Source organism: Acanthochromis polyacanthus, chromosome 1 (assembly GCF_021347895.1).
Source record: "Acanthochromis polyacanthus isolate Apoly-LR-REF ecotype Palm Island chromosome 1, KAUST_Apoly_ChrSc, whole genome shotgun sequence".
NCBI classification, from domain to species: Eukaryota; Metazoa; Chordata; class Actinopteri; family Pomacentridae; genus Acanthochromis; species Acanthochromis polyacanthus.
Window position 1 is genome coordinate 56,308,795 of NC_067113.1, and position 25,739 is coordinate 56,334,533.

Below are 25,739 nucleotides of genomic sequence, written 5' to 3' on the forward strand. Positions count from 1 at the left end.
CTTAGATTTGGGTATATGTTTTGATGGAATTGCACAGATTAGTTGTTCAAGGACCATTGTAAACTTGAAGATCTCCTGGTTCTTTGTGTTTTTATAGTTTCTTTGTCTGATAAATGGTGTCATTTTTGGTGTTTTTTTTGGAAGACAACATGACTTTCAAACCCGCTTTTTGTAGAAATTCTTATAGACACTATAAAAAAACAATTTGGGATTAGAACTAAGTAAGTTTTCTTCCATTTTAAGGTCACTCCTTCACCATTCTCTGACTTTTCTCCCTCACTTCTCCCTCTCACTAATCTCTTTTTCCGTTCACTTCTGCAGATTTGGCTTCTTCTGATTGATTGATGGAGCTCTGATTGAGTGATTTTTCTGTTTTTTTGCGGGGTGATTTCCCCTCTCCCTTTAGGATGTCTGTCGGTGTGTCTGCAGCCTGCTGATATGTGATCTGATGTTGACGCTGGTCGCCACTAGAAAGAAAAGGAGATGAGACTTGACGTCTTGTTGGAGTCCGAACAGAACGGTGGCAGTTTCTGTTGCTTCCTTTGAGGAAAATCTCGAATGTTTTAATGGGCTCGCAACGAGACATTGGAGACAAGAGGAAAAAAAAAAGATGAGGGAGATAACTGAGCTCAGAGTTGGAGTTATTGTTCTGGGCAGAGCTTCCTATTAACAGGCTGGAAAGAGAGAAGAATAGCGGAAAGAAAAAAGGAGGAATGTTGCCAACTTGCACTATTCAAACCCTCAGTGTGTCGGATCACCTCTGTGTTTGTTTGCTCCTCCTGATAGGCCGAAGGTGTTCAGGTGTGTCCAAAGAGGTGGGGCTATCGGTTGAATTCCTGCCCAGTGATTGGCTGGGAGCCGCTCAGGTTACAGGCTTTGTATTGATTCAAATATTTGAAAAGCAGAGGGAGAGGAAGGGGGGAGAGAATGGAAAACTTCCTGCTGGTCTTTAAAAGCAGCCGACCGTTGGGAGTTTTCACTGGCTGCTCTGCTGTAAAACTTTAACTGAGCTTTAAAACGTGTTTCTGGGTGAAAAATGGAAATGAGAATTTTCACAATGCAGTGTCGAAGGGGCTTCCTACTTTTATAACCGCTCTCTGTTCTCTTTAGTCAAGATTAATACCACCAAGATGGAGTAAACTTGATCAGATACGCTACACTGTAAAAAAAATTAAAAACAAGTTCAGCTACAGTTTTTTTTTTACTATTATTAGATAGTACAAGTACACACCTCATATTAAAAAGCGGGTTTCCTTCAACAGTACTTAACTGCCTAACATTTACTACAGATCACTTTTTTGGCAAACCAATGTACATGTATACTGTTAAAATGAACAATTAACTGTTACTTTACAGATTTAACTACTAAAATCACAGACAAAAGCTAATATTTTACATGTTAATAGTAAAGGTAAACATCAAAATTTGTGTTTTTATGCATGCCAATTTATTCTTTTGCAATATTTGACCATAAACTTGCATTGTTTCATGGAAAATTCTGTATATTAAAGAATTGAAAACTGTAAATAATCAAACAAAGTAAACTGTTATTTTCCAGATTTTCCCTGTTTTGTTAAATTATAGATAATATCTATAAAAATTACAGAAAAGACTAGTAATAATGTGTTCTTTTACAATGTGTGACTAAAAATGACACAATTTTACTGTTTTGAACTCTGCTATGAATATAAATTCAAATGTATACATGCTCTTACATTAACCACTTTTTACAGCTTCAGAACAGTACTTCCTTATTTCTTTTGCATATAGTTCTGACATCTTTGCTGCCAAAAGATTTGATTTGATTTTTTAGACTGTAATGAATGCATAATAATAATAATTAAAATAAATATCTTTTTATTTATGGATCTCTTTTACATACAACAAACAATAAAAAAATAATTAGAATCTCGGAGGTGTCACTAAAATTAAAAACTGAGTGAACTAGAGCCTGTATTCTACTGTTCAGGGGGTTTGAAAGGACAGGATTTGTGTGTGAAAGGCGTAAATCGTGTCTCTCTCTGGTGGGCTCGTCACCTCTCTGAAACCTGTCGCGGCTACAAATGTCTTGTTTGTTTTCTGCCGTTTTACAAACCGTCCCTCTCGCTAACTGACCAAACACTGCTGTTGGTTTTACACCGGGGAGTTTGGGAGGAGGGCGGCCACCAGAGTTGTCTCTGTAGCACATTTATGCAAACTGTTATACTTTTAGAGATCATTATAACCTCTATAATGCTGCTACTGTGCCTGAAAGTGAAGTTGTTTCTGTTGGAAGGCTGGATTTCAGCCCACATATGTTGCATGCATGTTGTAAGTGCGTGCCTCTAGATTTGTGTGTTGTTAAATGCTGCGTGTGCTCGTCACTCACGGCAACAGCTGGCTGCAATGTGTGTCAACGGTCTGGGCTGTTTCTGCAACCAAAAACCACAGACGGAGTGAGAACAGCGCGGTTAGGGAAGAACGCCGACACTTTATCGACACATTTATTAGCCTTTTATGTGCGTCTGTGCGCATTTGTAAGTGTGCGGTCATTTGTCCCGACAGTGTGTCTCCGGTGCTGCCTGCTTCACAGCTCATTAACAGCTCTTATCACCGCTGCAGCCTTCACCACCTGCACTGCAGCCCTCTGAATGTGAGGCCCGCTGATATGCCGCCTTCGGCTTTGTCAATTATTAATGCAGCCGCAAATCACTGGAAACACATAGTTTGTGTGTTGATAGTGCTTAAATTGAAGTAGCCGATCCAATTAATGTGTTTGACTCTTCTTTCACTCTGTTTATTGGTGCTGTAAGGCTGTAAAAGTGCAATAAGTGAGTCATAATTTTGACTATGACGTGCTGGTTGCATTATTAGGGACAGCCAACAGTGCAGATTTTTGTTAGCTAATTGAGATAAGATGATGTGTGTAGTTAATTAGCAATTCACCAAACAAAAATGTGCAGCACAACCATGGCTAGAAGCAAAGGCAACTCAAAAGTGGCTTCTGTGCAGGTTGACAACAGTTAAAAAGCCATAAATCACTGAAGAAGGAAACAACTAGAGGTCAATTTCTTTCATTATTTACTGTTAAAAATGGAAAAAAAAAATCGCTATGTCCAATATTTTCTCCAAGTGCACACAGGTGTTGCCAGTTGTGGAAACAAATGGTGGCTTCACATATGATATATATTTTAATTTTTTAAACTTTCGTTCTTATGTTTCTACACTTGTCTTCACACAGCCTGCAGTTCAACCGAAAAGTCCCTGAATTTATGTCATCAGCATCAGGAATCACTGATAGCTTCACAGTTATACTAAGGCACACTGAATTGCTTTACACTTTTTGTGTACACTATAATATTTTTTTTTTAATTTAAAAGTATTTCCACGTCTCCTATCTCCTTGTGTGAAAACACATCCTGCAGTTCAGCCGAAAAGTCCTGGAATTTTTGTTGCATGAATGCTAGCTGCGGCTGAGTCAGTAATGGTTTCACAGTTGCAGTGAGAAGTAGCAAATTTGTATTTTTTTTTGCAAAATCTGTTTAGACTTGGTTGTGTATTATTCGTATTTTTTAAAATTGCAAAAGACTTGCAAAATTAAGTGATTTTGCTGAAATATCATTGGTTTCAGCTTAAATTTGGTCAGGTTTTCCAGTGTAACGACATCTTACTTTACAAAAATGACAATTCTGTCTTTTTTTTTTTTTACCGTTAATTCCAGTGATAATGTAATTTATTTATTTTTTTATGAGCTAACATGCTTTCAAACCCCCTGGCAGATTTTGGGTTCAGAGGGTTTAAACACTTTGAAGCACTAAGTCCTGTTAAACCTATATGTGTCTGTTCATCCGTGCCTACATATATGTATGTGTGTGTAAAGTGGCAATGTTGCCCTCAGGGAATGTTTTTTTCCCGTGGCGTCTCCCAGCGACACACCCTTTCCACGGTCCAGCCCATCCTCTGCATGTGTGTGTGATCCCATGCTAGCAGTTGGTGGCCTCTATAAATAGTGAGGGCTGGGATGTCCCTGGAAAGAGAAAGGAAACAAACAACTATCTTGTAAATGGATTTATAGACTAAAATATCATTTCGTTTAGCCCATCGTAAATCTAAGAGCCTCTGCCTTACTGTTTTACGTGACTCATTGCTTATATTATAATTGATGCTGCATGATTGAATACCTAATGAGATTTCAGCCTCATAAAAAGTCTTTTTTTATGGCTTTTAATGAGTGTTTTTGTCTTGTATTGTCAAATTTGGATAAAATGTCACGCTCCTACAGCATTCTTCAGATCCCTTGCACTCTAAAATAGCTTTAAAAAGGCATTTTTGCTTTAAAAAATCACCCAAATTACACCACTTGTCTTAGATTTTTAACTTTCCAACTTTGCCATTCTGTCGAAAAATCCAAAGCAAAGCTTAAAATTGTCAAAATCACTTTATGCTAAATGTGTTATTTAAAAAATATGTGCAAAAAATAAATGTTTCTACTTACCATATTCTGTCAAAAACCAAAAGTTCTGCACTCCATAATGCAACCATCAAATCTTACATGACTCACCTGATACCAACAGTCATGACAAAAAAATCTGAAACTTACTCGGCTGAACTGCAGGCTGTGTTTACACAGAACAGAGAGGAGAAAAGTGTTACATTCAATTGAAGTATACAATATCTAAACAATGTGAACTCAGTTTTTGAAACATCTGTGGGTACTTGGGAAAAAAAAGTTGAACATATTGATTACTTTTTTTTTTCACTTTTTGTAAGTTAAATTGCCAACAAATTGGACCTTTTGCTTTGATTTTGTTCTCATCTATGCCATTATACCTGGGTTTTCTCTACTTCTAGTCATGGTTATGCTGTTTCCATTTTGGTGCAGGACTTAATATTTTAGCCAAAAAAGTGTGCCTACAGTGAGTAAAACTTTGACAGGAGCAAAAAACACCTAGAAAGAATAGGTGTTCCATGTCAGTGAGTGTTTAACGGACTGCTTAGCAGAGCTTTTACTGTGCAGTTTGTGTGAATTTTATTCTGAAATCACGACTCTATGCAGTGCAATTTCCCTGCTTCGTTGTATGGAGTCCATGCAGGATGTGTGTGTTCAAGTGTGCCAGGTGATGGATGTCTGACAGCAAGTGGGATAACATTGTGTTCGGAGTCTTGCAGTGAGAGACAGGTGCTGAGCGCTGTAGAGAAATAAACACAGTGGCCAACACATACTCTGTGTGTTAGCAGTGTGTTGAATGAGCAGCACATTACTGTAGCCCAGTATACCACACCTGCTGCTTAATGTCACCGCCCTGCAGAGTGACTGGTTAATCTGAGTCTGCGTTTTTGTGTGTGGCTGCACCTTGATTTATATGTCCCTACAACCTTAAGCCAGCAGTAGCTCAGCTGCATGAAAGTAACTGAACCTTCATGCTGCTTCTTATTGTGAGTTTTTCATCCTTGTGTAGTTAGAGTTATCTGTGCAGTTTCTCAGTCATCCAGGTTGTGGGGATTTTGAGAGCTTCAGGGGAAAGCAAGTTGAATTCTCTTTTAGGTTCAGCAACTGGAGGTTCATCTTTGGGTTCTTGAAGATGTTTCACCTCTCGTAGAGCTCTTGAGGGCAGACAACTCTCTTCGATAAGAGGTGAAATGTCTTCGAGAACCTAAAGGTGAACCTCCAGTTCAGCAGTTAGACTTTCTCTCTTTTAGGTCGAGCCACTAGTCTTCTCTTGCAGGTTCTTGAACATATTTCACCTTGAATCTGATTCTTTAGAACTGAAGAAGCTTCTTAGATTAGAAGTTAAACATCTTCAAGAACCTAAATGAAAAGTTCAGAAACTGGACTTGCTCTTCTTTAGGTTCTTGACGACATTTCACCTCTTTTCCAGTTCTGTAGACCTGAAGAATGACCTGGATGACGGTAAAATATCTTCTATAACCTGAAATAGAAGTCCAGATCAGCAACTGGACTCATCTTTTAAGTTCTTGAAGATTTTTCACCTTTCATCTGGTTCTTTAGAATTGAAGTAACATCTTAGATGAAGGTGAAACATCTTCAAGAACGTAAAAGAGAAGTCAAGCTCAGTGAATGGACTTCTCTTGGTGTTTAACAACTGGATTTGGAGACTTGAACTGGACATCTCTTTTAGGTTCTTGAAGACATTTCGCCTCTCATCGGATTTTTTAGAACTGAAGAAGCCTCTTGAATAACAGGTGAAACATCTTCAGGAAAGTAGAAGAGAACCTCCAAGTGTTGAACCTAAAATAGAAGTACACTTGCTGAATTGAACTTCCCTTTTAGGTTTTTGAAGATGTTTCACATCTTACCAGGTTCTTTAGAACTGAGGAAGTCACTTGGATAACGGGTGAAACATCTTCAAAAACCTGTAAGGGAAGTCCAGTTTAACAAGTGGACTTTTCTTCTTGGTTCTTGAAGACATTTAACTTTTCATCTGATTCTTTAGAACAGAAAAAAAACTCTTGGATGAAGGTGAAACGTCTTCAAGAACCTAAGAGAAAATTCCAATCTAGCAAATGCAATGATCTCCCTGTTCTTGAAGATGTTTCACCTCTTTTCCTGTTCTATAGAACCGAAGAAGCCTCCTGAATAATAGGTGAAACATCTTCAAGAATCTATAAAGAGAGTACCTGTTCGACAGCTGGACTTCTTCTCTTCCAGGTTTAGCAACTGGACTTCTCTCTTTCAGGTTCTTCAAAATGATTCACCTCTCATCCAGTTCTTCATAGCTGAGGTGGCCTCTTGAATAAGAGGTGAAATGTCTTCAAGAACGTTAAACAGAATAAGTCCAGCCCAGCAACTGGACTTATTTGCTTTTAGGTTCAGCAACTGAATGTATCTTTTAGGTTCTTAAAGACGTTTCGCATATCGTGTGGTTCTTTAGAACTTCTTTTAGAACTAAAGAACCCTCTTGGATGAAGGTAGAATGTCTTCAGGAACCGACAAGATAAGTTACTTGTAGTTGGTTGTAGTTGGAGTTGACCTCCAGTCTGGTTAGTGGTTAGCCTGATGAGCCGTCCTGTCCACACCCTTCTGTCTGACTGACTGTTTTAGTAACTGTGAGGAGGGTCCTGAGAAATGACCTCATCCACGTCTAAGACTGACAGGGCACCTGTGACTCAACTTCACCGCGACCCCTTCACCCCTAAACCCACCCACACATATATAAGCTGTGCAATCTGAACCGTCTCCCTGCGACGCTTCAACAGTATAATTCCCCCCTGCAAGTTTCATCTGGCCTCACCACCTGTTGTCCGCTGTATTTCACTCAGCCGGAATCCTCTGCAGCCTATAGCCTTCCGTGTTTTTGCCCTCCATAGGGGCGCCAGAGCTTACAGTTGTGCCAGAAGTAGGTATGAGAGCAGACCCGGCACCCCTGGGGGCAGAAATCCTACACTTATCTAATTACTCCTAGTCGAGGCTTGAATCAGATTGAATCTACACTGACTGGCAGCGACTTAACTCATTCTAGCAGCAAAAGTGTTAGACAGTAAACAAGTCAAGCTGTCAGGCAGCAGTGGAGAAGAGATGGGACTTCGTCCAACCAATGTGGCTTCAGACAGCAAATATTTCAGCTCAGATTTGTAATCCACAGCAGTTCTAGGCCCGCCTAGCAGCTATATTAGAACTGATTTGTGGTTCTTTTTCTACTATTTGTATGTGTCTTTTTACAAAAACTTTGAAAAGCCAGCCAAATGATAGTTAATTAGCCAGCTATGTATTGCCAATAAAATCTGACCGTGATTCTTGCCATTTTAGCTGACAAGAAATAAAATGCCTGCTTTCGTCCACTTATACTTTTCAAAACTTACCACAAAATCTGCTACCAAAAAAGACAGTTTAGTAGTTTAATTTTGCACATAACTGCTACTTACAGTCCTAATTTGTTTGTTAATTATGTATTCAAATAATTGACTAACTGTTTGGTCAAGAAGATGTCAGAGAATGGTGATACAGTGTCAATCAGGGCAGTATGATGTTCTCAAATTATTTCATCCACAACCCAAAGATATTCAGTTCACGGTCATTAAAAAAAAGAAACCAAAAATATTCACATTAGAAGGCCTAGAATCAGACAATATTGACTTTTTGTCTTCAAAAAAGACAAAAAAAAAACAATCGATTAACAAAATAGCAATCATTGTAGCTCTAGTCTCAGTTTTTTGAATGCTGCATATATTCTACAGACTAAGACTGTGCATGGAAGATACAGAGCGAAATTTGCAGACGAAGACAGCCTGAGTCTATACAAGTCTTAACACAACATATTAGTCATCAAATAGGTGAAGAAATTTACACACACTTACAGTAAGTGGCATTACTACTGTGTTGTACTACAAGTCTACTGTTTGTTGTTTTTACAAGGGTAGCCATCTTTGATTTTGCAATAGCAGATTGTGAAAAACACTTTTCTACTTTTTATTCCTGGAAACCTTAGAAATACATTTAGTCAAGTGTGTATATGTGTGCTTGGCTACATGTTGCCATCTTCTGTTTTATTGATAAGCACCCATCTGGATTTCATCTTTGTTGGTTAATTTGCTTGTCTTTGATTGCCTCTGATTGCCCATTTTACCTGAGAGCTAAGTGTACAGTTTACTGTTGCTTAGTTTGAGGATTTTCTCAAGACCTCATGTCCTTTTCTTTAAATTTGTTCTTTTACTACCATTTTTTGCCATATGGAGGTGCCAGTCTGTAAAATTGTGCTTTTTTTTCTCCTTTCAGACGGCCTCCATCAGGTTTACGCCCGCTGCACGCTGCGAGTCACCATCATCACCGACGACATGCTGACCAACAGCATCACGGTTCGTCTGGAGAACATGTCCCAGGAGCGCTTCCTCTCGCCGCTGCTCAGCCTCTTCCTCGACGGCGTGGCGGCCGTTCTCTCCACCAAACGGGAAGCCGTGTTTGTGTTCAACATCCAAAACGACACCGACGTTCAAGGATCCATCCTCAACGTTACGTTTTCAGCGCTGCAGCCTGGAGGTGGCAAAGGGACGTTCTTCCCTTCGGAGGAACTGCAAGAGCAGATCTACCTCAACCGGACTCTGCTCAGGCTCATATCGTTGCAGGAGGTAACATGCATACAGACACAAATGCACATAAATACACACATTTCTCTAAATACCATAGAACTGAAAGCATACAGCAATGTGCAACCAAAACACCGAACAGCACCAGCAAAATGCAAAAATACACTGACGAAATGCAGAAATTTACTAGAAAAAAAGCAGAACTGCACTAGAGAAATGCAGCTTTGTATTCCAGAAATGCAGCAATGCACTAGTAAAACGTGTTAAGAATCCTGCTAGCAAGCTAACATTGACATAATCAATGCACTTTTGAAAATATTCCAAATATTGGCATATTTGGCAAGGGTTTTATGAGGAAGAAGCATTCAACACTTGGGTAGGATACACACTAAATGTAATTGTGCACTTATAAACATGTCTAAATACTATAGACATGAAAAACGTGTATGTTATTTATGATAATTTCTTCTTCTTTTCAGGTGTTGCCATTTGATGACAACATCTGCCTGAGGGAGCCCTGTGAGAACTACATGAAGTGTGTATCGGTGCTGAAGTTCGACAGCTCTCCTCCCTTCATCGCCTCCGACACGGTTCTGTTTCGACCCATCCACCCCATCAACGGGCTGCGCTGCCGCTGCCCGGTCGGTTTCACCGGTGACTACTGTGAAACTGAGATCGACCTCTGCTACTCAGGACCCTGCAAGAACAACGGGAGGTGTCGCAGCCGAGAGGGAGGATACACCTGCGAGTGTCTGGAAGACTTCACAGGTGAGTTATAACGGAGATATGGGAAAACTTTACCGACCTTTAGAAACACTCAAACTGCCTTTTTACCTGAGCTATAAGGTGTGTAACCCAAATTACTTCATACATGAATACCACAGAGGGGTTTTTACAGTGAAAACTACACCGGTCTATTGTAAACGAGTGCAAAGGCTCATTTCCTTTGTGATGGTGGTTTAAATAACTTGAGTAAAAGTGCCAAACCGCACCGACAGGTTGTAAAGCTCTCACCACCTATTGTTGTAGCTTGAGGTCGACCCCAGTGCAGGAAGTTAAAACACGCATTGTAATGCTGCAGGTAAAGCCACCTGCACACACATACAGTACAGGACAGTAGATTTATTGCTGTACAGAGGAATGCAGACTGCACTCGTCAGACCAGGTTTGTCTCAAGTAACATTTAACTACGTTAGCTTTGATGACATTGTTGCTTAAAATTCTGAATATTTGTAGTAAAATATTAAATACCCATGTCTGTTGCGGCAAACTTTCCTTCATCTGTCATTGTCCTTTGAGAAAAAGAGTTTGGGAAACAGGTTTTTGGGATCGATAAAGATCATTGGCACGTAAACAAGTTCTCCTGTAATTCTCATAAACCAGTGCCAAAGTGTTGACTCAACGGACCAGTCACTGCTGTGATTTAAAGCTGCTCTGATCAATGTTCTTTTGATCCCGGTTTCAACCTGACAATGTGTAATGTGAAAGGAATCACTTGTGATGGCAAATCCAGATAATTCTCACCACTGCAGCTCTACAGTGTGTGCCAACATGCTTCAGCTCATCTTTAATTTGGCTTTCTGTCCCGCCACAAATTCACAGCTTTGGTTTATTCTCATTGCCATAATCAGTGTCTCTTCCAGATGCAGCAAAGAAATATTGCCAACAAAAATGTCCAGAAGTAAAAAGCAGACAGACGTTAGTGAAGAGCGAGTATTCCAATCATATACTTCCCTTACCATTTGGTGGACACCAAAACCGATAATAAAGGAAAGTAGATATTAGATTGTGTGCAAAGTGGTAACTGGTCACATATTTCCTGAAACACTAAGTAATGATAATACAGTCTGTAATATAGTGTTGGCTCATAAGATTATGAGATACACATTAATTGACATTTAGTTTAAAATAAGTTTGGCATGAGCACAATGCCCTGGCAAAATGCAATAAAACAGCAATGCACCAGCATAATGCAGAAATACACTTAGAAAGAAGCAAAAGTGCACCAGAGGAATGCAGTAATGTACTAGAAAAATGCAAACATTTACTTGGAAAAAGCAAAAATGTCCCGGAAAACCGCAATTGTTCTAGCAGAATGCATGAATACACTAGTGAAAAGCTGCACTACATGAGCAAAACACCAAACTGAACTAGTAAAAAGCAAGAATACACATGCAAATGGAGATTTGTACTAGCAAAATGCAAAAAAAACAAACTAGGAAAATGCTGAAATGCAGCAGCAAACCACAGATATGTACTAGCAAAGAGTAGAAATGTACAAAAACAATCTAGAAAGTCAAAGCAAAATGCAAAAATCTGTCAGAAAATTGCAAAAATACAGTGCAAAGATGCAGCAATGCACTAGCAAAACAGTGTCCTGGCAAAATGCAGAAATGTACTAGAAGAAGGCAGTAGTGCACCTGGAAAAGCTGTGGGATGCACAAGAGAAATGTAGAAATGCACTTCAAGAAAGGAAGAAATGCACTTGAAAAAAACATAAGAATGTATGAGCAAAATACAGAAACTTGCTAGAAAAAAGCAGAAATGCACTATAAAAATGCAAATATGTAGTACAGAACTGCATCAGTGTGCTAGCAAAGTGCTACAAGAAGCCTGCTAACGAGCAAACATGCATGTAAACAATTTAAAAATATTCCAAATATTTGCATTGCAAGGATTTTATGTGGAGCAAAATACATTTAACACTTGATTAGGATACACACTTAATGTGTTTACTTAGAAAGTACACACAGAATAACCCTGAAATCTTAATTTTTCTCTAATTTTGCATGGAAGCTGTGCGTTCTAGTGACTGTGCACAGCATTCATGCAGTAGATGAGCAGACTTGGAAGCTTTCATCATTCCCATTCAAATCACTTTGCAAAAATATTTCCCGATGTCAGTGATCTTCCTCCCATACTTCCCCCTTGTACATCTGATACCTGACCGACTGTCTCCGCTCTTCTGTCTCTCTCTAATAGAGCCTGGACGGCTTCTGACAGCCCTCATCCCTTCTTCTCCCTCTGTCCTCTCTTTCGCTTCCCCTATCTTATCTGATGCAATTACCTGATTATCCCTGCCTTTGTCACTCATAGGGCTTCTCGCCTTTTCCTCCTGTTGACCACGTCCATCTCCTGCACTCACCCATCATATTTCCCTTACCTACATCCCGGTGTCCCCTCTTTGAAGGTCACAGTTCAACTCCAGATAGTCACGGCCCATCAGGGGCCATTATAGGCACGATGACAGCAGGGGCCCGCCATGTCCTCCTTAGGTTTCCTACATTACAGGGAAACAGATCCTTATAATTCCTCTTCTGAAAAAAAGGATTATGCTGCAGAGAGAAGGGCCATTAGCTGGTTCCAAGCTGTGGTGTTGTGGAGTCTGAGTTGGAGAGATCTTGTCTGGACAGCAAGTTGACACACAACACTGCATGGGACACCGAGGCAACTATCGCAAATAATATTACAGACAGAAAAGGATCTGCTGATGTATTAGTGGAGGAATTTCAATGGGCAGAGCCAGGAAGCTTATGCCCATCTAGCTTGTTTTGGACAAAGCTATGTCCAGATGGTCATTTAGGAGGAATTTCCCATGAAGAGACCCACTGCTGTAAGGACTCAATTAGATAATGTAATATAATTAAAATGATATTGGCATGCAGCCACAGTTAGGCAGTCAGCAAGTGAAGGGCAAACTTGTGGAGACCAGTCTGCTTTGAAAACAGCTGCAGCCAAAGGATGACTAACTGATTGGCCAACGTCTCCTGGCTAGTGTTTTGTAAGGTTCGACCATGCTTGAACCAATTCTTGAGCGTAATTTTTTCTGTTTTTTTTGCCCGTGATCCTGTTTTGTCCACATTTTACCCTCACCACAACCAGTTGAGGCAGATTGCCAACCTGTCTAAATGTGGTTCTGCTGGAGGTTTCTTCCCAATACCGGCGTTTTTTTCTTCCCAATATCACCAAAGAGCTCACTCAAAGGGAAGCTTAAATTTGATTCACTCTATAGAGGCACCTTGAGATGACTTATGATGTGATTTGGCATCATATAGATACAATTTGTTTGGATTGAATTGAACATAAGCCAAACAAAACATCGTATCGATGTTTGGACCGGCTTGTTTCAATTGATGCTGCTGGTCAACCATAGGATGGACCTGTCCGATACTTATTTATTGCTCTGCACAGTAGGTCCTCTGCATGTCTTCTTTCCAACAACTGCTGCACATCAGTAAATAAAAAGAACTTGCCCAGTATTTACAGCCTTCATAAAGTTTTCATTCTAAACTCTAAGTTCACTTCCATGTTATCCTGGGAATTGCTGGACTGTTAAAGTGGGCACACGTGTAAACGAAACAAAACAAAGGCTAAAATACCTCAAGGAATTCAGCGTATTTATTTTAGAGTGGATATTTTCCTGTAACTACTTAAACCCAGAGCTTGAGTGATCCTAGGAAGGATTTAACAGATCAGCCGTTATCTGATCTTTGTACAGTTTAAAGGTATCAGCCTGAGTTCAGCCAGGAATCTGACTTAATGGAGGAATGTTTGAGTCTGTGTCTCATCCCTGGCTTTTCTTTCATTCTTTCTTGGTTTCTGTCTCTCTTTCTTTCTCCCTTCCACTCTCCTTACTCCCCTTTGTCTCCCATCTTCTCTTTTCTTTCCAAATATGGCTAAATTGCCTCGTGGCTTAGACCTTTGCGGCCCTGAAAAGGCCTATAAACTGTCAGTGTTGCTAATGTTTAAATGGCCTTTCTTGTTTTAAAGGGGTCTTTAAGAACAAAATTTAATGCTGTGTTCAACCTGCAGGCTCAGTAGGAGAAGCTATGAATCAGTTGTATAAGTGTGCTTGATTGATAACCGAAAGCATCCTGTTAAAACAACCGAATTCCAAACAGCTGACACCAAGTCAATATTTCAGTCAACTGTAGACAGCATGCTTCACAGAACAGATAAAATAGTGATAAGGCATTGAGATAACACGGCTTATCATTCACTTTATATTGCATTGCAACTGAGATACGCATCTCATACATAATAACAGCACAATGTTATCTTAGAATGTACAAATATAGTCTGAAGATGTCACCCATTCAAGCATGCATTCATTAAAACTCATGGAGCACAACTCACAACAAATTGTGTTGAACTCAATTTTTTCTGTTATTTTGGTAGGCGAGCACTGTGAGCTGAATGCATCATCAGACCGATGTGTTCCTGGAGTTTGTAAGAACGGCGGCAAATGCATCAACCGGCTAGCGGGTGGTTTCATGTGCGAGTGTCTACCAGGGGAGTTCGAGAAGCCCTACTGCGAGATGACGACCCGAAGCTTCCCCGGACAATCCTTCATCACCTTCAGAGGCCTGCGACAAAGGTTCCACTTCACCGTGTCCTTCACGTAAGTAGTTTTGTACCTTATTTCCCTCTAAGGTTCATTTCTTCTCAACTTAATCCTTTACTAATTGAAAATTGAAATGCTAAAGCTGCAGTTCCTCAAATGGCCACTTGAGGCTGACTCCAAAAGGGAGTCTATCCCCATAGATGTCCATGTTAAAATGTGCATCTTTACAGCTAATATAATCATGATAGCAGCCTGGTACAAAAAGCAGTTTTGGTTTCTATGGCTAATTTTCTTGGTAAGGACAATTGTTTTAGGGGAAAGTATTCATATAACTCACACTATTAGATTGTGTGAAGGCTTAACTTTATGCAGAATTATGTGAGTGGTCACATTAATTAAAAGCTGAGTGCCATCATGTGATAGTCCATGGACCACTTCAGCTCTATCTCTTTGTCGTTACACTCATTTTTGGATTAAACAGGATTCAGGAGATGTTTGGAAACCTTTGGGTGACATCGTAAAAAGCTCGTCCGTGTTTATCTCCAGGTGCCAAAACATTTTCAATAATGCCAAAGTTTGCATTATTGAGCTTTCTGTTCTCAAATGGCACGTACCTGTATAGGTAACATGATTACCTCTGCCAAGGAGGTTATGTGACACCCGGTGTTTGTCTGTCCGTCTGTCCGTCTGTCTGTTAGCAAGATAACTCAAAAACTGCTGGGCAGATTCACATGAAATTCTGAGGGGCTGTAGACTATGGTAAGAGGAAGAGCTGATTTAATTTTGGTGGCAATCCGGAAAGGATCCTGGATTCTGGATTACTTTGAATTTTTTAGTATTGTAGCGGCCGCTGTGACTGTGTTCCGGGTAGGGGGGCCACTAGGCATCATGGGGGGAATTATGTGTTCTTTGGGAATTGTTTTACGGGGTTGGTTGTTTGTTCCAGACGTTCTTTAATTACTGGTTGCATTTAGTTAGTTCAGTTCTGCGTTCCGAGTTCGTTTGTGTGTTTGTTGTTTTCATGTGTACCGTAGCTCAGGGGGGTTACGGGAGGAGTGACCTCGGCCTGCGAGCCGGTACGTTGTGAGTTCTGGAGTGCTTATTGTGGTAGAGACAATAAAGCCTGGTGTGCTAACTGTGAGATCCTTCGTCATTCCTGCTTTAAGTCGCCGCTCAGTGCTACAGTATGTTTTAGTATGTGGTCCAAAATATGACAAAAATATCATAGGTTAGTATGTCGTCCAACAAATTGGAGCAAGGTGTCCAGATAGCTCAACTGGTTAAGAAGGTAATTAGTAAACAGAACTGTGTCAGAGATGCAGGTTCAATTCCAGCTCATGATCCTTTACTGCATGGGTTTCCTGTTTTCCTCTCTATCCTTGGCGGAGGTCTGCACTCTCTGAGTGCTTTTCTAGTTTACAAATGTAGCACACAAAATGTCTCGCAATTTTCTAAAAAAAAAAAAATGTGTCCTGGATTTCATGCTGACTAAGACAAACCCAGCTTTCTTGGTCTTTTTTTCAGGCTGAACCCTAGCATATTTTAGCAGCTAAAGCTATCCAAAGACAACAAAATTATCTAATAGTAGTAACTCCATTTAAAAAAGACCTTTGCAAACAAGGGTGTACAAAATGCTTTGAAAGACTAACTATCAAAGATAATACCTCAGAATATTATTCATACAAATTAACCCCAGTAGTTAAATGTAAAATTCATTTTTTTCTGCCATCAACAGATACTTTTCTTATATAGTTGTCTTACATAACTGTCGAGATAAACACTGTAAAATGACAAATATTGCTCTTAAGAAATGAAATATCCTGTGAGAATTGATGACTCCTACAAATTCAATGGTACTTTCTCTCAAAATTTGAAGAGAGCGCTAAAAATCTACAAAATGCATAACGTAGCTGCTCATAGCTTAGCATCACCAGTATTATTTAACTGTGGTGCATGTAGCGGTGTGTAGTAAATGCTAATTTAAACACAGTTGAGGTTACTGAGCTAAAGTGTGTCAGCCGGGGCGTGCCGAGACGTGCACATTTTTCCATTGTGTCTCAGTTCCCTCCTCTGAATTCGCACATGCAGACACACATTTAGCCGTGAATAGAAAGACAGTAACACACACTGCATGTGAGCTTCATGAGGTGTGCTGCTTCTCACACTCACCAACAAACTGAAACCGCTGGAGGTGGAATATTCCCGGTTCATCCAGTTTGTAAATATTATAAGGAGAAAAAGGGCTTTTGCGGCTTGTTTCATTAGCAGTGATGCGTAAGATGGGGTTTGATAATGCGAGTTCATCGACGGTGAGAAAGGTTTGCAGCGGTGAAAACAGGAAAAGCTGTGTGATGAGTTTCCCTTATCGGTGTTTGGCTGCAGCCCTCCTGGTTTCCTGCCCTCCTGCCCTCGCTGGCATCTGTCGTCTGACTCTTCTGCCCCCACCTTACAGTACAAACACACAAGCGGCGCTGAATTCATCAAACTCATTCTCCACGTCTTTGTCCCTCTTTCACGTACGCTCATGCATCACCTAAAGCAGAGGAACCGTTTCCGCTCACTACACATCCTGCCTTTCCTTTCCAAGTGACTTTTCCTCAAGAGCTCTTCAGTCGTAAAGCTCTCTGCGAGGTCTTCAACCCTGGCAGTCCGGCTCTGTTGAGGTTGGAAAGGTGCTCAGAAATATTACAGGATGCACGAAGGAAAACAGCTGAATCTGAATGTTTTGTTTGTGCACTGAAGCATCTGAAATCCGTCTGTTTCTGCAGGTTTGCTACCAGAGAAAGAAACGCTCTGCTGCTCTACAACGGCAGGTTCAACGAGAAGCACGACTTCATTGCTCTGGAGATCGTCGGCGAGCAGATTCAGCTCACTTTCTCCGGAGGTGAGGCCCCATGTAATGTATTTCTCTGCCGTTGTATTAGAACTGCACAGCATACTGAATGTATTCCGGTATCTATATTTCCATACTATATAGTACGCAGAAAAAATTTTATATGGCCCAATACATAGTAGGTGAATGGAGTATGCCAAATATTCCTGGATGCCCTATTATACATGCAGCCCGATTTTGCAGTTTTGCAAGTTTTCTGGCCATTCTGACCCACAATCCTCAGTGCAACTACAGCACATATACTCACTGTGTCTCATACGAAACAGATGGCTGCTCATTTTGCACAAAAAAACTGCAATCATTAAAGCTTACGGTGCATTATTATGAGAAATAGGACCTCCTAATTGTATGCAAATTGCATGCTTTGTGAAAGCATCTATTTTACAGACTTGAAAGTAATATCAAAACTTGCAATTTTGGAACGGAACAATTGTTTTAGCCTCAAAGCTGAGCTCTGTGTGAAGTAGGGCAAATTAACTCAGCATTAGCCCATCCTGCTACAGCTTTTTTTTTGCTGCTTGACACAAAAAGAAACTCACATAATTCTTACTTTCCATTACTACTATTCAAGATAAGTCTTCCTGATACATCATCGCTCCAATTTAAGTGCTCTAGGATCCTCTTTACTTCAAAATCATAGAGTTAGTTGTTTTAACATCCAGACTCCAAATGTGCACACCAAATCAGTAAGAAACACTCAAAATGAAAATTCCGTTGCGAAAAGGAACAAAATATTTCAGCAGAATGACAAAAACAATGATCTTGAGCATAAACAGGCATTACTTTGGCAATGGTTTGCACTAAACAGTCCAACATAAACAGTTTGTTTGACCATTTAAATCAACACCTCAAGGGTAAAAAACTCTTTTGAATGTCTTTGTTAGTGTTACAACATATGAGAAAGGCTCTAAACAGCTTTTTTGAATGTATTTTTTACTTTTGCTGCAGATTCACCCTCTTGTAAAACCACTATAATCATTTAAGAATTAATAAATCTTGAGTAAGTTTAACTCCACTGCCAGAAAATCCTGTTTTCTCTTAATGCTACATGAAACAAGTGTGTAAGTAATGTCGCATATCAGCTATCAGCTTATCAGCTCTATTGTAATCACATTAACTCAGGTGTGAGTACGTTTTATCTAAAGTGACTTTCAGAAAGCTAAATAACTCTTATCAAAGTGCGGTTTCTTTTGACAAAGCTGTGTGTTCTCATATACCAGAGTTTGATCATTTGTGTCAGAGGAATGGGTGTGTTTTTTAAAGCCGCTGCCAGACTGATTAATGATGGAACAGACACTAAAGTGGCCAAAAAAAAACACCCCAACGACACGCACACACTAAAGCCCACAAGCAACTCAACACTTTCTGTCCGTGCAACCAAAAAAAATCTGCACATGCATATTCACTGAAGCGCAGGCAAACACACCCTCCATCTTTGTTAAAACTGGTAACTGTCGAAGAGCAGATCAAACACCCGGTCTTGGGGCTGTTTGTTGTCAGAGCAGCTCTACTTTCCCATGGTACCGCACGGAGAGGAATCCGCTCCGATATCATTATGTTGGGTAAAGCCCATTCGGGAGACAAGCCAAGTCTCTGCTTCAAAAACTCTGTGACCAAATGCTGAGTGCATGAATCATCAAATTAAATGAGTCACGGTTAATGAGAGGAGGCAAAGTGTTGGATTAATTTTGCAGCAGGACATCATCTTTGCTTCCTGAGAATCACAACTTGTGAGTGGATTTGTGCTCAGGCTGCCCATGCCTTGGACAAACACAGTAAAGGCTTCAGTAAATCTGCCGCCATTGTGCTTCTGCGATCTTCTCACTTTAGGCCATTGATAAACAGGCTAAAGCAGGATTTTCCCAGAAGGTGATTTATGGTTTTTGTCAAGACTGGACACAGTTTGTTTAATGTTAACTGATCAATAAGCTGTGGAATACGGTTGAGAATTTCTAAGAGCATAAATCAGTGTTTTTAGAAAATGGATTTAGAAGAAATATAATGCACTCTGGGCTTCATTGGCACCACTCACTTTATTGGTATACTAACTTTGGCTGCACAATATTTGATTTTTGCAGATATCAAATTTATTTCAATTCATTTTGGCCAATGGCAAAAAATACACATAATAAAAGAGAATATCAAGTTCCACCTGTAGTGGAATTAACATACTATTATGCAGACTCTTATTGTGAAGGCAGGCATAAAATGCAATGCTTTTCAAATGTTCACTTTGACTGGACAAAATAAGAAAACTACTTCACTTTGCATGTAAAAAAGCTTGTTAATTATTATCTAGTATTACAATATTTTGTGTTATTAGTCTTTATGCAACATTTTCAAATTGAACTAAGAGAAAACCTGACTGATTCTTCGTTTTTGAGGCCTTTATTATTAGTCGTTTTCCTGATTGTGGTTTCATTTATTCCTCTTGAATCCACTCTTCTATAGAGTTGCATAGTCCTGCTTTTAATCATTTATATTACACCTGATAATTGATGTTTCCCTCCTCTTCTTCTCTTGTTACTTCATTTATTTCTCCTGTTTTGGCCTCTCCCTTCTGTTCTCTACTCCTTTATTCTTACTTTTCCACAACCTTTTCCTCTCCTCTCTTCATTCTCTTCTTCTTTATTCCTTCCTCTTCTTCTCATCCAGGTGAGACAAAGACCACGGTGTCTCCCTACATCCCAGGTGGAGTCAGCGACGGCCAGTGGCATTCAGTCCAGCTTCATTACTACAACAAGGTAAGAATTTTCTCCTCTTCCTCCTCTTCTTCTTCCTTAGTAGACTTTTTAACCCTCTGAACCTCCAAAACTCACCAGCATGGTTAAAAGGCATGTTGTTATTTAAGATAGCACTAAAGTTACACTGTTTATCAGAGTCAAAAAACGGAAAAAACAGGAAGGATTTCCACTGGTCCTTGAACTCTACATGTGCGACAAAACTTAAAATCAAGATATTTCATCAATGTGACTTTATTCTACATTTAAAATTTAGCCAAAACAATGGTAATTGGTGCAACTGAGAAAGTAGAACTGATTCAGCTGTGACCAACAGTCGTGACATAAATTCAGGGAGTTTTTTGATGAACTCAACTTTATTATTTGTCCCTTGAGGGCAATCTGTTTTGCAGCAGTTACACCATCATTCTAGGAAGCAAACAATAAAAACAAGCAAATTTTAAAAAGGAAAAACCACATAAAACAGTAAAAAAGCAGTAAAAATTCAGTAAAACCATAAATAATAAATAAATGAAGACAATAAATATCACACGAGACATAAATTGACATGGACAGCAGCAATCTCAGTCATTCGTGCAGTCAATTATAGTTCACGATCAACAGTCGGCAGTAGCAAGACAGATAAAGGCCAAGTAAAAAGCAGGACAAAGTGCATCGTAGTACATGATAAAGTACAGCAACAAAGATGAAGTACAGCAACAAACTGCAGGCTTTGTAGGACAGAGTAGATAGGAGACAAGTATGGACACACATTAAAATGTTAAAATGTAAGTAGTTAAATATCTACAGTATGTTTTTTCAGTGTTTGTAACACCAGTCGGCACTTGATTCCACTTTTCTCTCAATTTTGCTCAATAAGTAATTAAAGAAATTCAATTTTCGCGTTTCTTTTTTGTGATTTGTGGCATTAAAACTGTATCAAACTGCATAACAGACATGTTCTTTCTACTTCTAGTCATAGCTGTTCTGTTTCCATAGAGGTTCAGGACTTTATATTGTGGTGAAAAATGAGCCCACGGCGAGTAAAAATGTGACCGGGGTTCAGAGGGTTAACTTTGTCCTCTTCAGGGATACTAAACAGCAAGAATCAAGATGATTTTTTTCTGTTTTCTTATCGAGATCTTTCTGTAATCAGGCAGCGTTACTGGTCGATGAGTTCAGGAGATGTTATGAGGGAGTCAAGCGTATGAAATGTGACTTTCTTTGAAGCTACCAGAGCTGTTGACCTTGACTGCTGATTCAGAGGATTATCTTTACAGTGCAAGTTCGACTCGTGACGTGAACTCTGTCTTCAACCCTGAATTATAGTGCAGCTTCTCTGAAAGGAGCTCGGCAGCCTGGTTTCAGCTTCAGGGGTCAGAAGTACATGTTCCTCCTGCAGACAGCTGAAGTATGTCAGTCTGAGCGCTGATGTTCTTCACGTGGATATAGATACTTAAATCCTGGCACAATCTAAATTTAATCTCAATCACGGACAACCGCAAGGCGTCTTAGTTTGCTTCCTTCTCAGTCGTTTTTCAACAAGTTCCCACGATGGTCGTCTTGCTTCTTCACCAAATCAGAAAAGAGAGAGTGATTTTCTCACAGAAGAGCTCATGTGTCCTCTTCAGCTGTAATATTATATTAATAGGTCTTAAACTGCAATCATTTGCTGGTGTTACTTTCCAACAAACTTCCTCAGCCTGCGGCCGTTGTTCTGTTAACATTAAACCAGATGGGAAATCAGATAACGCTGTCCTACTGAGGATGTACAGGCTATTGTATGTTCTCTGTTTGTTTGTTGTAGGTTTGAATGTAACGTTAAATTTCACGTCTGACAGCCGCTGGTGGGAGATATTAAATGGGTCAGTGTGTACAGGAAAATAAATGGCAATGCTATGTATAAGAGAGCACTATAAAATATTTAGTTGAATTTTTCCTTTTTAGTTTACCGATTTTTATTTTTGAAATACATGAAAATGTCAATGAAATTACTAATATATACTGTGAATTTAAGTGTGTAATGTGAAATAACATTAAAATATGATTTAGAAAAATAATATGAAATAGTACAGGAAAATTAGATTATTTTTTTTTACATTAAAAGAGAAATTCACAAGTATTTCCTCTTTGTTTAATGAAGGAAACTACTATATTCAGGTTTAGTACCATCAATGTTATGTTTAATATTTTATAACATTGGATAAAAATAGTGAAAATAGATAAAGAAGTATTGGTTCTGCAATTTTACATGTTATTATTTGTTAAATGACATCTAATGTATTGCATAAGTTGTCACATTTATTACATATTATAGATCATTTCATTGCTTTTACACATGTAAGTACCAGTTAATTAACAATTAAAAATTTAAAAAATACTCTAGTAGATATGTTATTTTGATATGAATTTAAAGTTTTCTAAAATTAGGTTTCAAATAATTCTACATTTATTACATAGAAACAGCATTTTTTAAGACATGCAAATACCCTTTATTACACATTAAAAGTGACATTAAAATTTAGTTTAATTTATGTGGTCACATGAGAAAAAAGCTAAAAAATTATTTTAATCATGGAAAATTACTGTATTTTTGTGAGGTTTTATTTTGTTGCCACAACTACCACAAATTTATTTATTTATTTATTTAACTTTTTTCTTTTACAATGTGATTTGAAATATGGCATAGCTAATATGGAAAATAGGTTTGTTCTTACTCTGCTAGAGAGCTATTTACACCATTCAAAGCTGAAAAAAGTCAATTTACAGTCTTTATCACATAAAGCTTATATTTTCTACTGTATTAGCATGTGCTGGTGTTACTATACAGCCTGTGGACAGCATGTATTAAAATATGGCATAGCTATTATGGTAAACATCTTCAGTTTTACTCTGCTGAAGATCAATTTTAACCATTAAAGCTGAAACAAAATTAAATTTACAGTCTTCGCCAAGTGAAGCTAATGGTTTTTGCCCTCATGAGCATGTCCTAGCTTTATCATATGGACTTGTAAAGCTACTTTGCTAACAGGTATTCAAGAAAAAAGCCATCAATCCCTCTTTTCATTTGCTGTCTTTCCCCTCTTTGTCCTTGACTTTCTGCCTCTTTCTTCATGTATGTATCACGCTGGAAGCATCACTGATCTGACCTCCGCGTCGTATTTCAGCACCACCTGTGTTTTGCAGCTTGTTAAAGAGAGTAGTGCTCTGGTTGTTGGACTAACGCACAGCTTCTCACATTTCACAGCTTGTTCGCTTGCGTTAAAGAGCCCACAGCATCATTGGTTGCTTTGACAGGGATGTATTTATCAAAGGTGATGAATCGGGTTTCTCCATGTTAGCTGCAGGGTCACATCTGTATCTATTGTTTGACCTGTGTTCAGGCTTGGCGTGGGCATGTCCGTATGTCCGTCCGTCCGTACGGACATACGTCCGTACGTCCGTCCGTCCACATTTTCGTTTCTGGAGCATATCTCAGAAACTACTTGAGGGATTTCATTCATATTGCACCCAGGCCATCTCTATATAGTATAGATGTGCCTTTTGGGGTGCATGACCTTGACCTGATTTTCAAGGTCATAGTGAGACACTTAAACTATTTTTTTGGTTTCCGGAGCATATCTCAGAAACTACTTGAGGGATTTCATTCATATTGCGCACACTAAGCCTGTTGGTAATGTAGATGTGCCTTTTGGGGTGCATGACCTTGACCTGACTGTTTTTTTTTATTGTAGTGAAGATGTATCATTTTGTAGGTGTATCGTCCAGTATATATTATTATTTCTTGCACTTCGAGGCACTATATATAAGGCGGGGGATGTTTTAAGTGGAGTGTGTTTATTCCAACTTCTGATGCTGCAGAGCCAACCTGACGACTGCAGGATACAGCCTGTTGACAAAGAGGACTTCTCTGTTTTGTTTGTTGAAGTGTTTGTGACACTGTCGCCTTGGAAACGAGAGATTAATTAGCAGATTTTCTGTCCTGTGCAGCTGGTTTTTCTTTTTCCACTCACTCTGCTCATCCTATAGGCTCCTGACATGCGGATACAAGCCGATGCAAACGCCCACGTGTGTCGTTGCTCCACCGTCACGGCTGCATCCTCGTGTTATTAGTGTTTAAAACAGGGGGGCGGCCACGTTCCACAGACTTAATACAGATCCAGTGATTTGCAGAGCTCGTGACACATTCCGTTAAATTAGCCCGAGGGCGGCCGCAGCGCTGACACAGGGTCAGCTTTTCTTCATGCGCTGACTGATCAGATTGATTGATGGTAATTTAATCCCGCATCAGTTGCTGCAGGGATTAGTGGAAATGTATACGACAGAGAGCAGCAGTGTTCTCACAATAGATTAGACGTGTTGACATGTGAATGCACGTACGTGGGCGCACATATGTTTGCTCTTTGATTCACACAGAGACATTTATCTGAAGGTAGCGTTGCTTAAATAGCCCAGAGAGACAAGACAGAGGATCAGAGAGCGACTCTGCAGGTCTGACATAATCCACATTCATGTCGTGCACACAAACACATTATTAACATTCATGCACTGTTTTTGTTGTATTTTCCTCCTGGGGGATTTTTAGTGGTGTAGCTCACTGGACAGAAGGATTTTAGTGAAGGTGGCTGCCGGTGATTGATATTTTTCTTGGAAGATGAATCAGCAGTTGGATTAGCTAACTTTAAACTTCACCTGGTTGGTGTGCAATTTGTTTCTAGGTCAAGATTTGTGCAAATTTCTAGATTAAAACCGGTCGCATCACACAGAAAAGTTGCTACGAGTCACGAAACCAACTGACATTTATTTATTTATATATTTTCACTGTCAGTAACCCTAAAAATGTAATTATTATGAAAGAATTTTTTTTTTTACAAATAAATTCTTAACATGGAAAATGAAAATAATGATTTCTTCGATTAAATATCGTTCAACAATCTATTAAAATATGGCAAATTTGCAAATTAATTTGTGTATCTAATATCTTTATAGGGATAATCACAAAAATAGAACAATAAACATCCAAATATGTTGTCAATATGAAGTGTATAAGGACCAGAAGATAACAATAATGTCTACACTGTAAAACAAAATTTGTAACAATAGAACTGTGAATATCTGTCTTTTTTTATTGAATATGTAAAAAACAAATCTGTTCATGAACAATTAGCCCATAGTATGTACCCCAAATACGTCATATAGCAGTTTTTTAAATAATTTAGATTTTTTAAACCAATTTAGTTATTGTAATTTATTAAAAAATAAACATATCAAATGTAAAAATACCACATATACAATAGTAAGTAACAGTTTAAAATAAGCATAACAGATTATCACCTGTGGAATAACAAAAAAATGCCTAAAATAGCCAAAAAATAGAAGAAAAAAAAAACAATCCAGATAATTTAACATGAAAATATTCCTTCAGTCTAGAAATGTACAAATTAAATACAAAACAGAAATACATTTTATTTGTAATTGGCATGTATTATTACTTTCTTTTACTCATTATCTATCAAGAAAGCAGGAAAAAGCTGTCAAATTACAACTAAAAGTACAAAAATCATTCATTTTTTGCAGTTTAATTCAACAGGGTTTGTCATTTTTCGCTGTTATCGTCACAGCTTGAGATGTTCGTGACCTCCTCTTCATACTTGTTTTGAGTAAACTATGCAACAGATGGTGCAACCTGATTTAATAAAGCACTAGTTTGCATGTCGCTGATGGTTTTTAAGAACTTTAGCCGAACTTTGCACGCAAACTT

The 25,739-nt window shown here is 39.0% G+C and overlaps 1 protein-coding gene across 8 annotated transcripts in view; it reads left to right on the forward strand.

The window, feature by feature from the left end:
- The window catches only part of celsr1a (cadherin EGF LAG seven-pass G-type receptor 1a), a 126,893-nt gene that overhangs the window by 43,031 nt on the left and 58,123 nt on the right, over nt 1-25,739 (forward strand). For all 8 annotated transcript variants that reach the window (XM_051946259.1, XM_051946251.1, XM_051946264.1 and 5 more), the window contains exons 2-6: nt 8,714-9,063; nt 9,501-9,789; nt 14,200-14,422; nt 17,134-17,249; nt 19,914-20,002. In XM_051946259.1, coding sequence (XP_051802219.1) covers nt 8,714-9,063; nt 9,501-9,789; nt 14,200-14,422; nt 17,134-17,249; nt 19,914-20,002 — 1,067 coding nt within the window. The remainder of the gene's footprint in view (nt 1-8,713; nt 9,064-9,500; nt 9,790-14,199; nt 14,423-17,133; nt 17,250-19,913; nt 20,003-25,739) is intronic.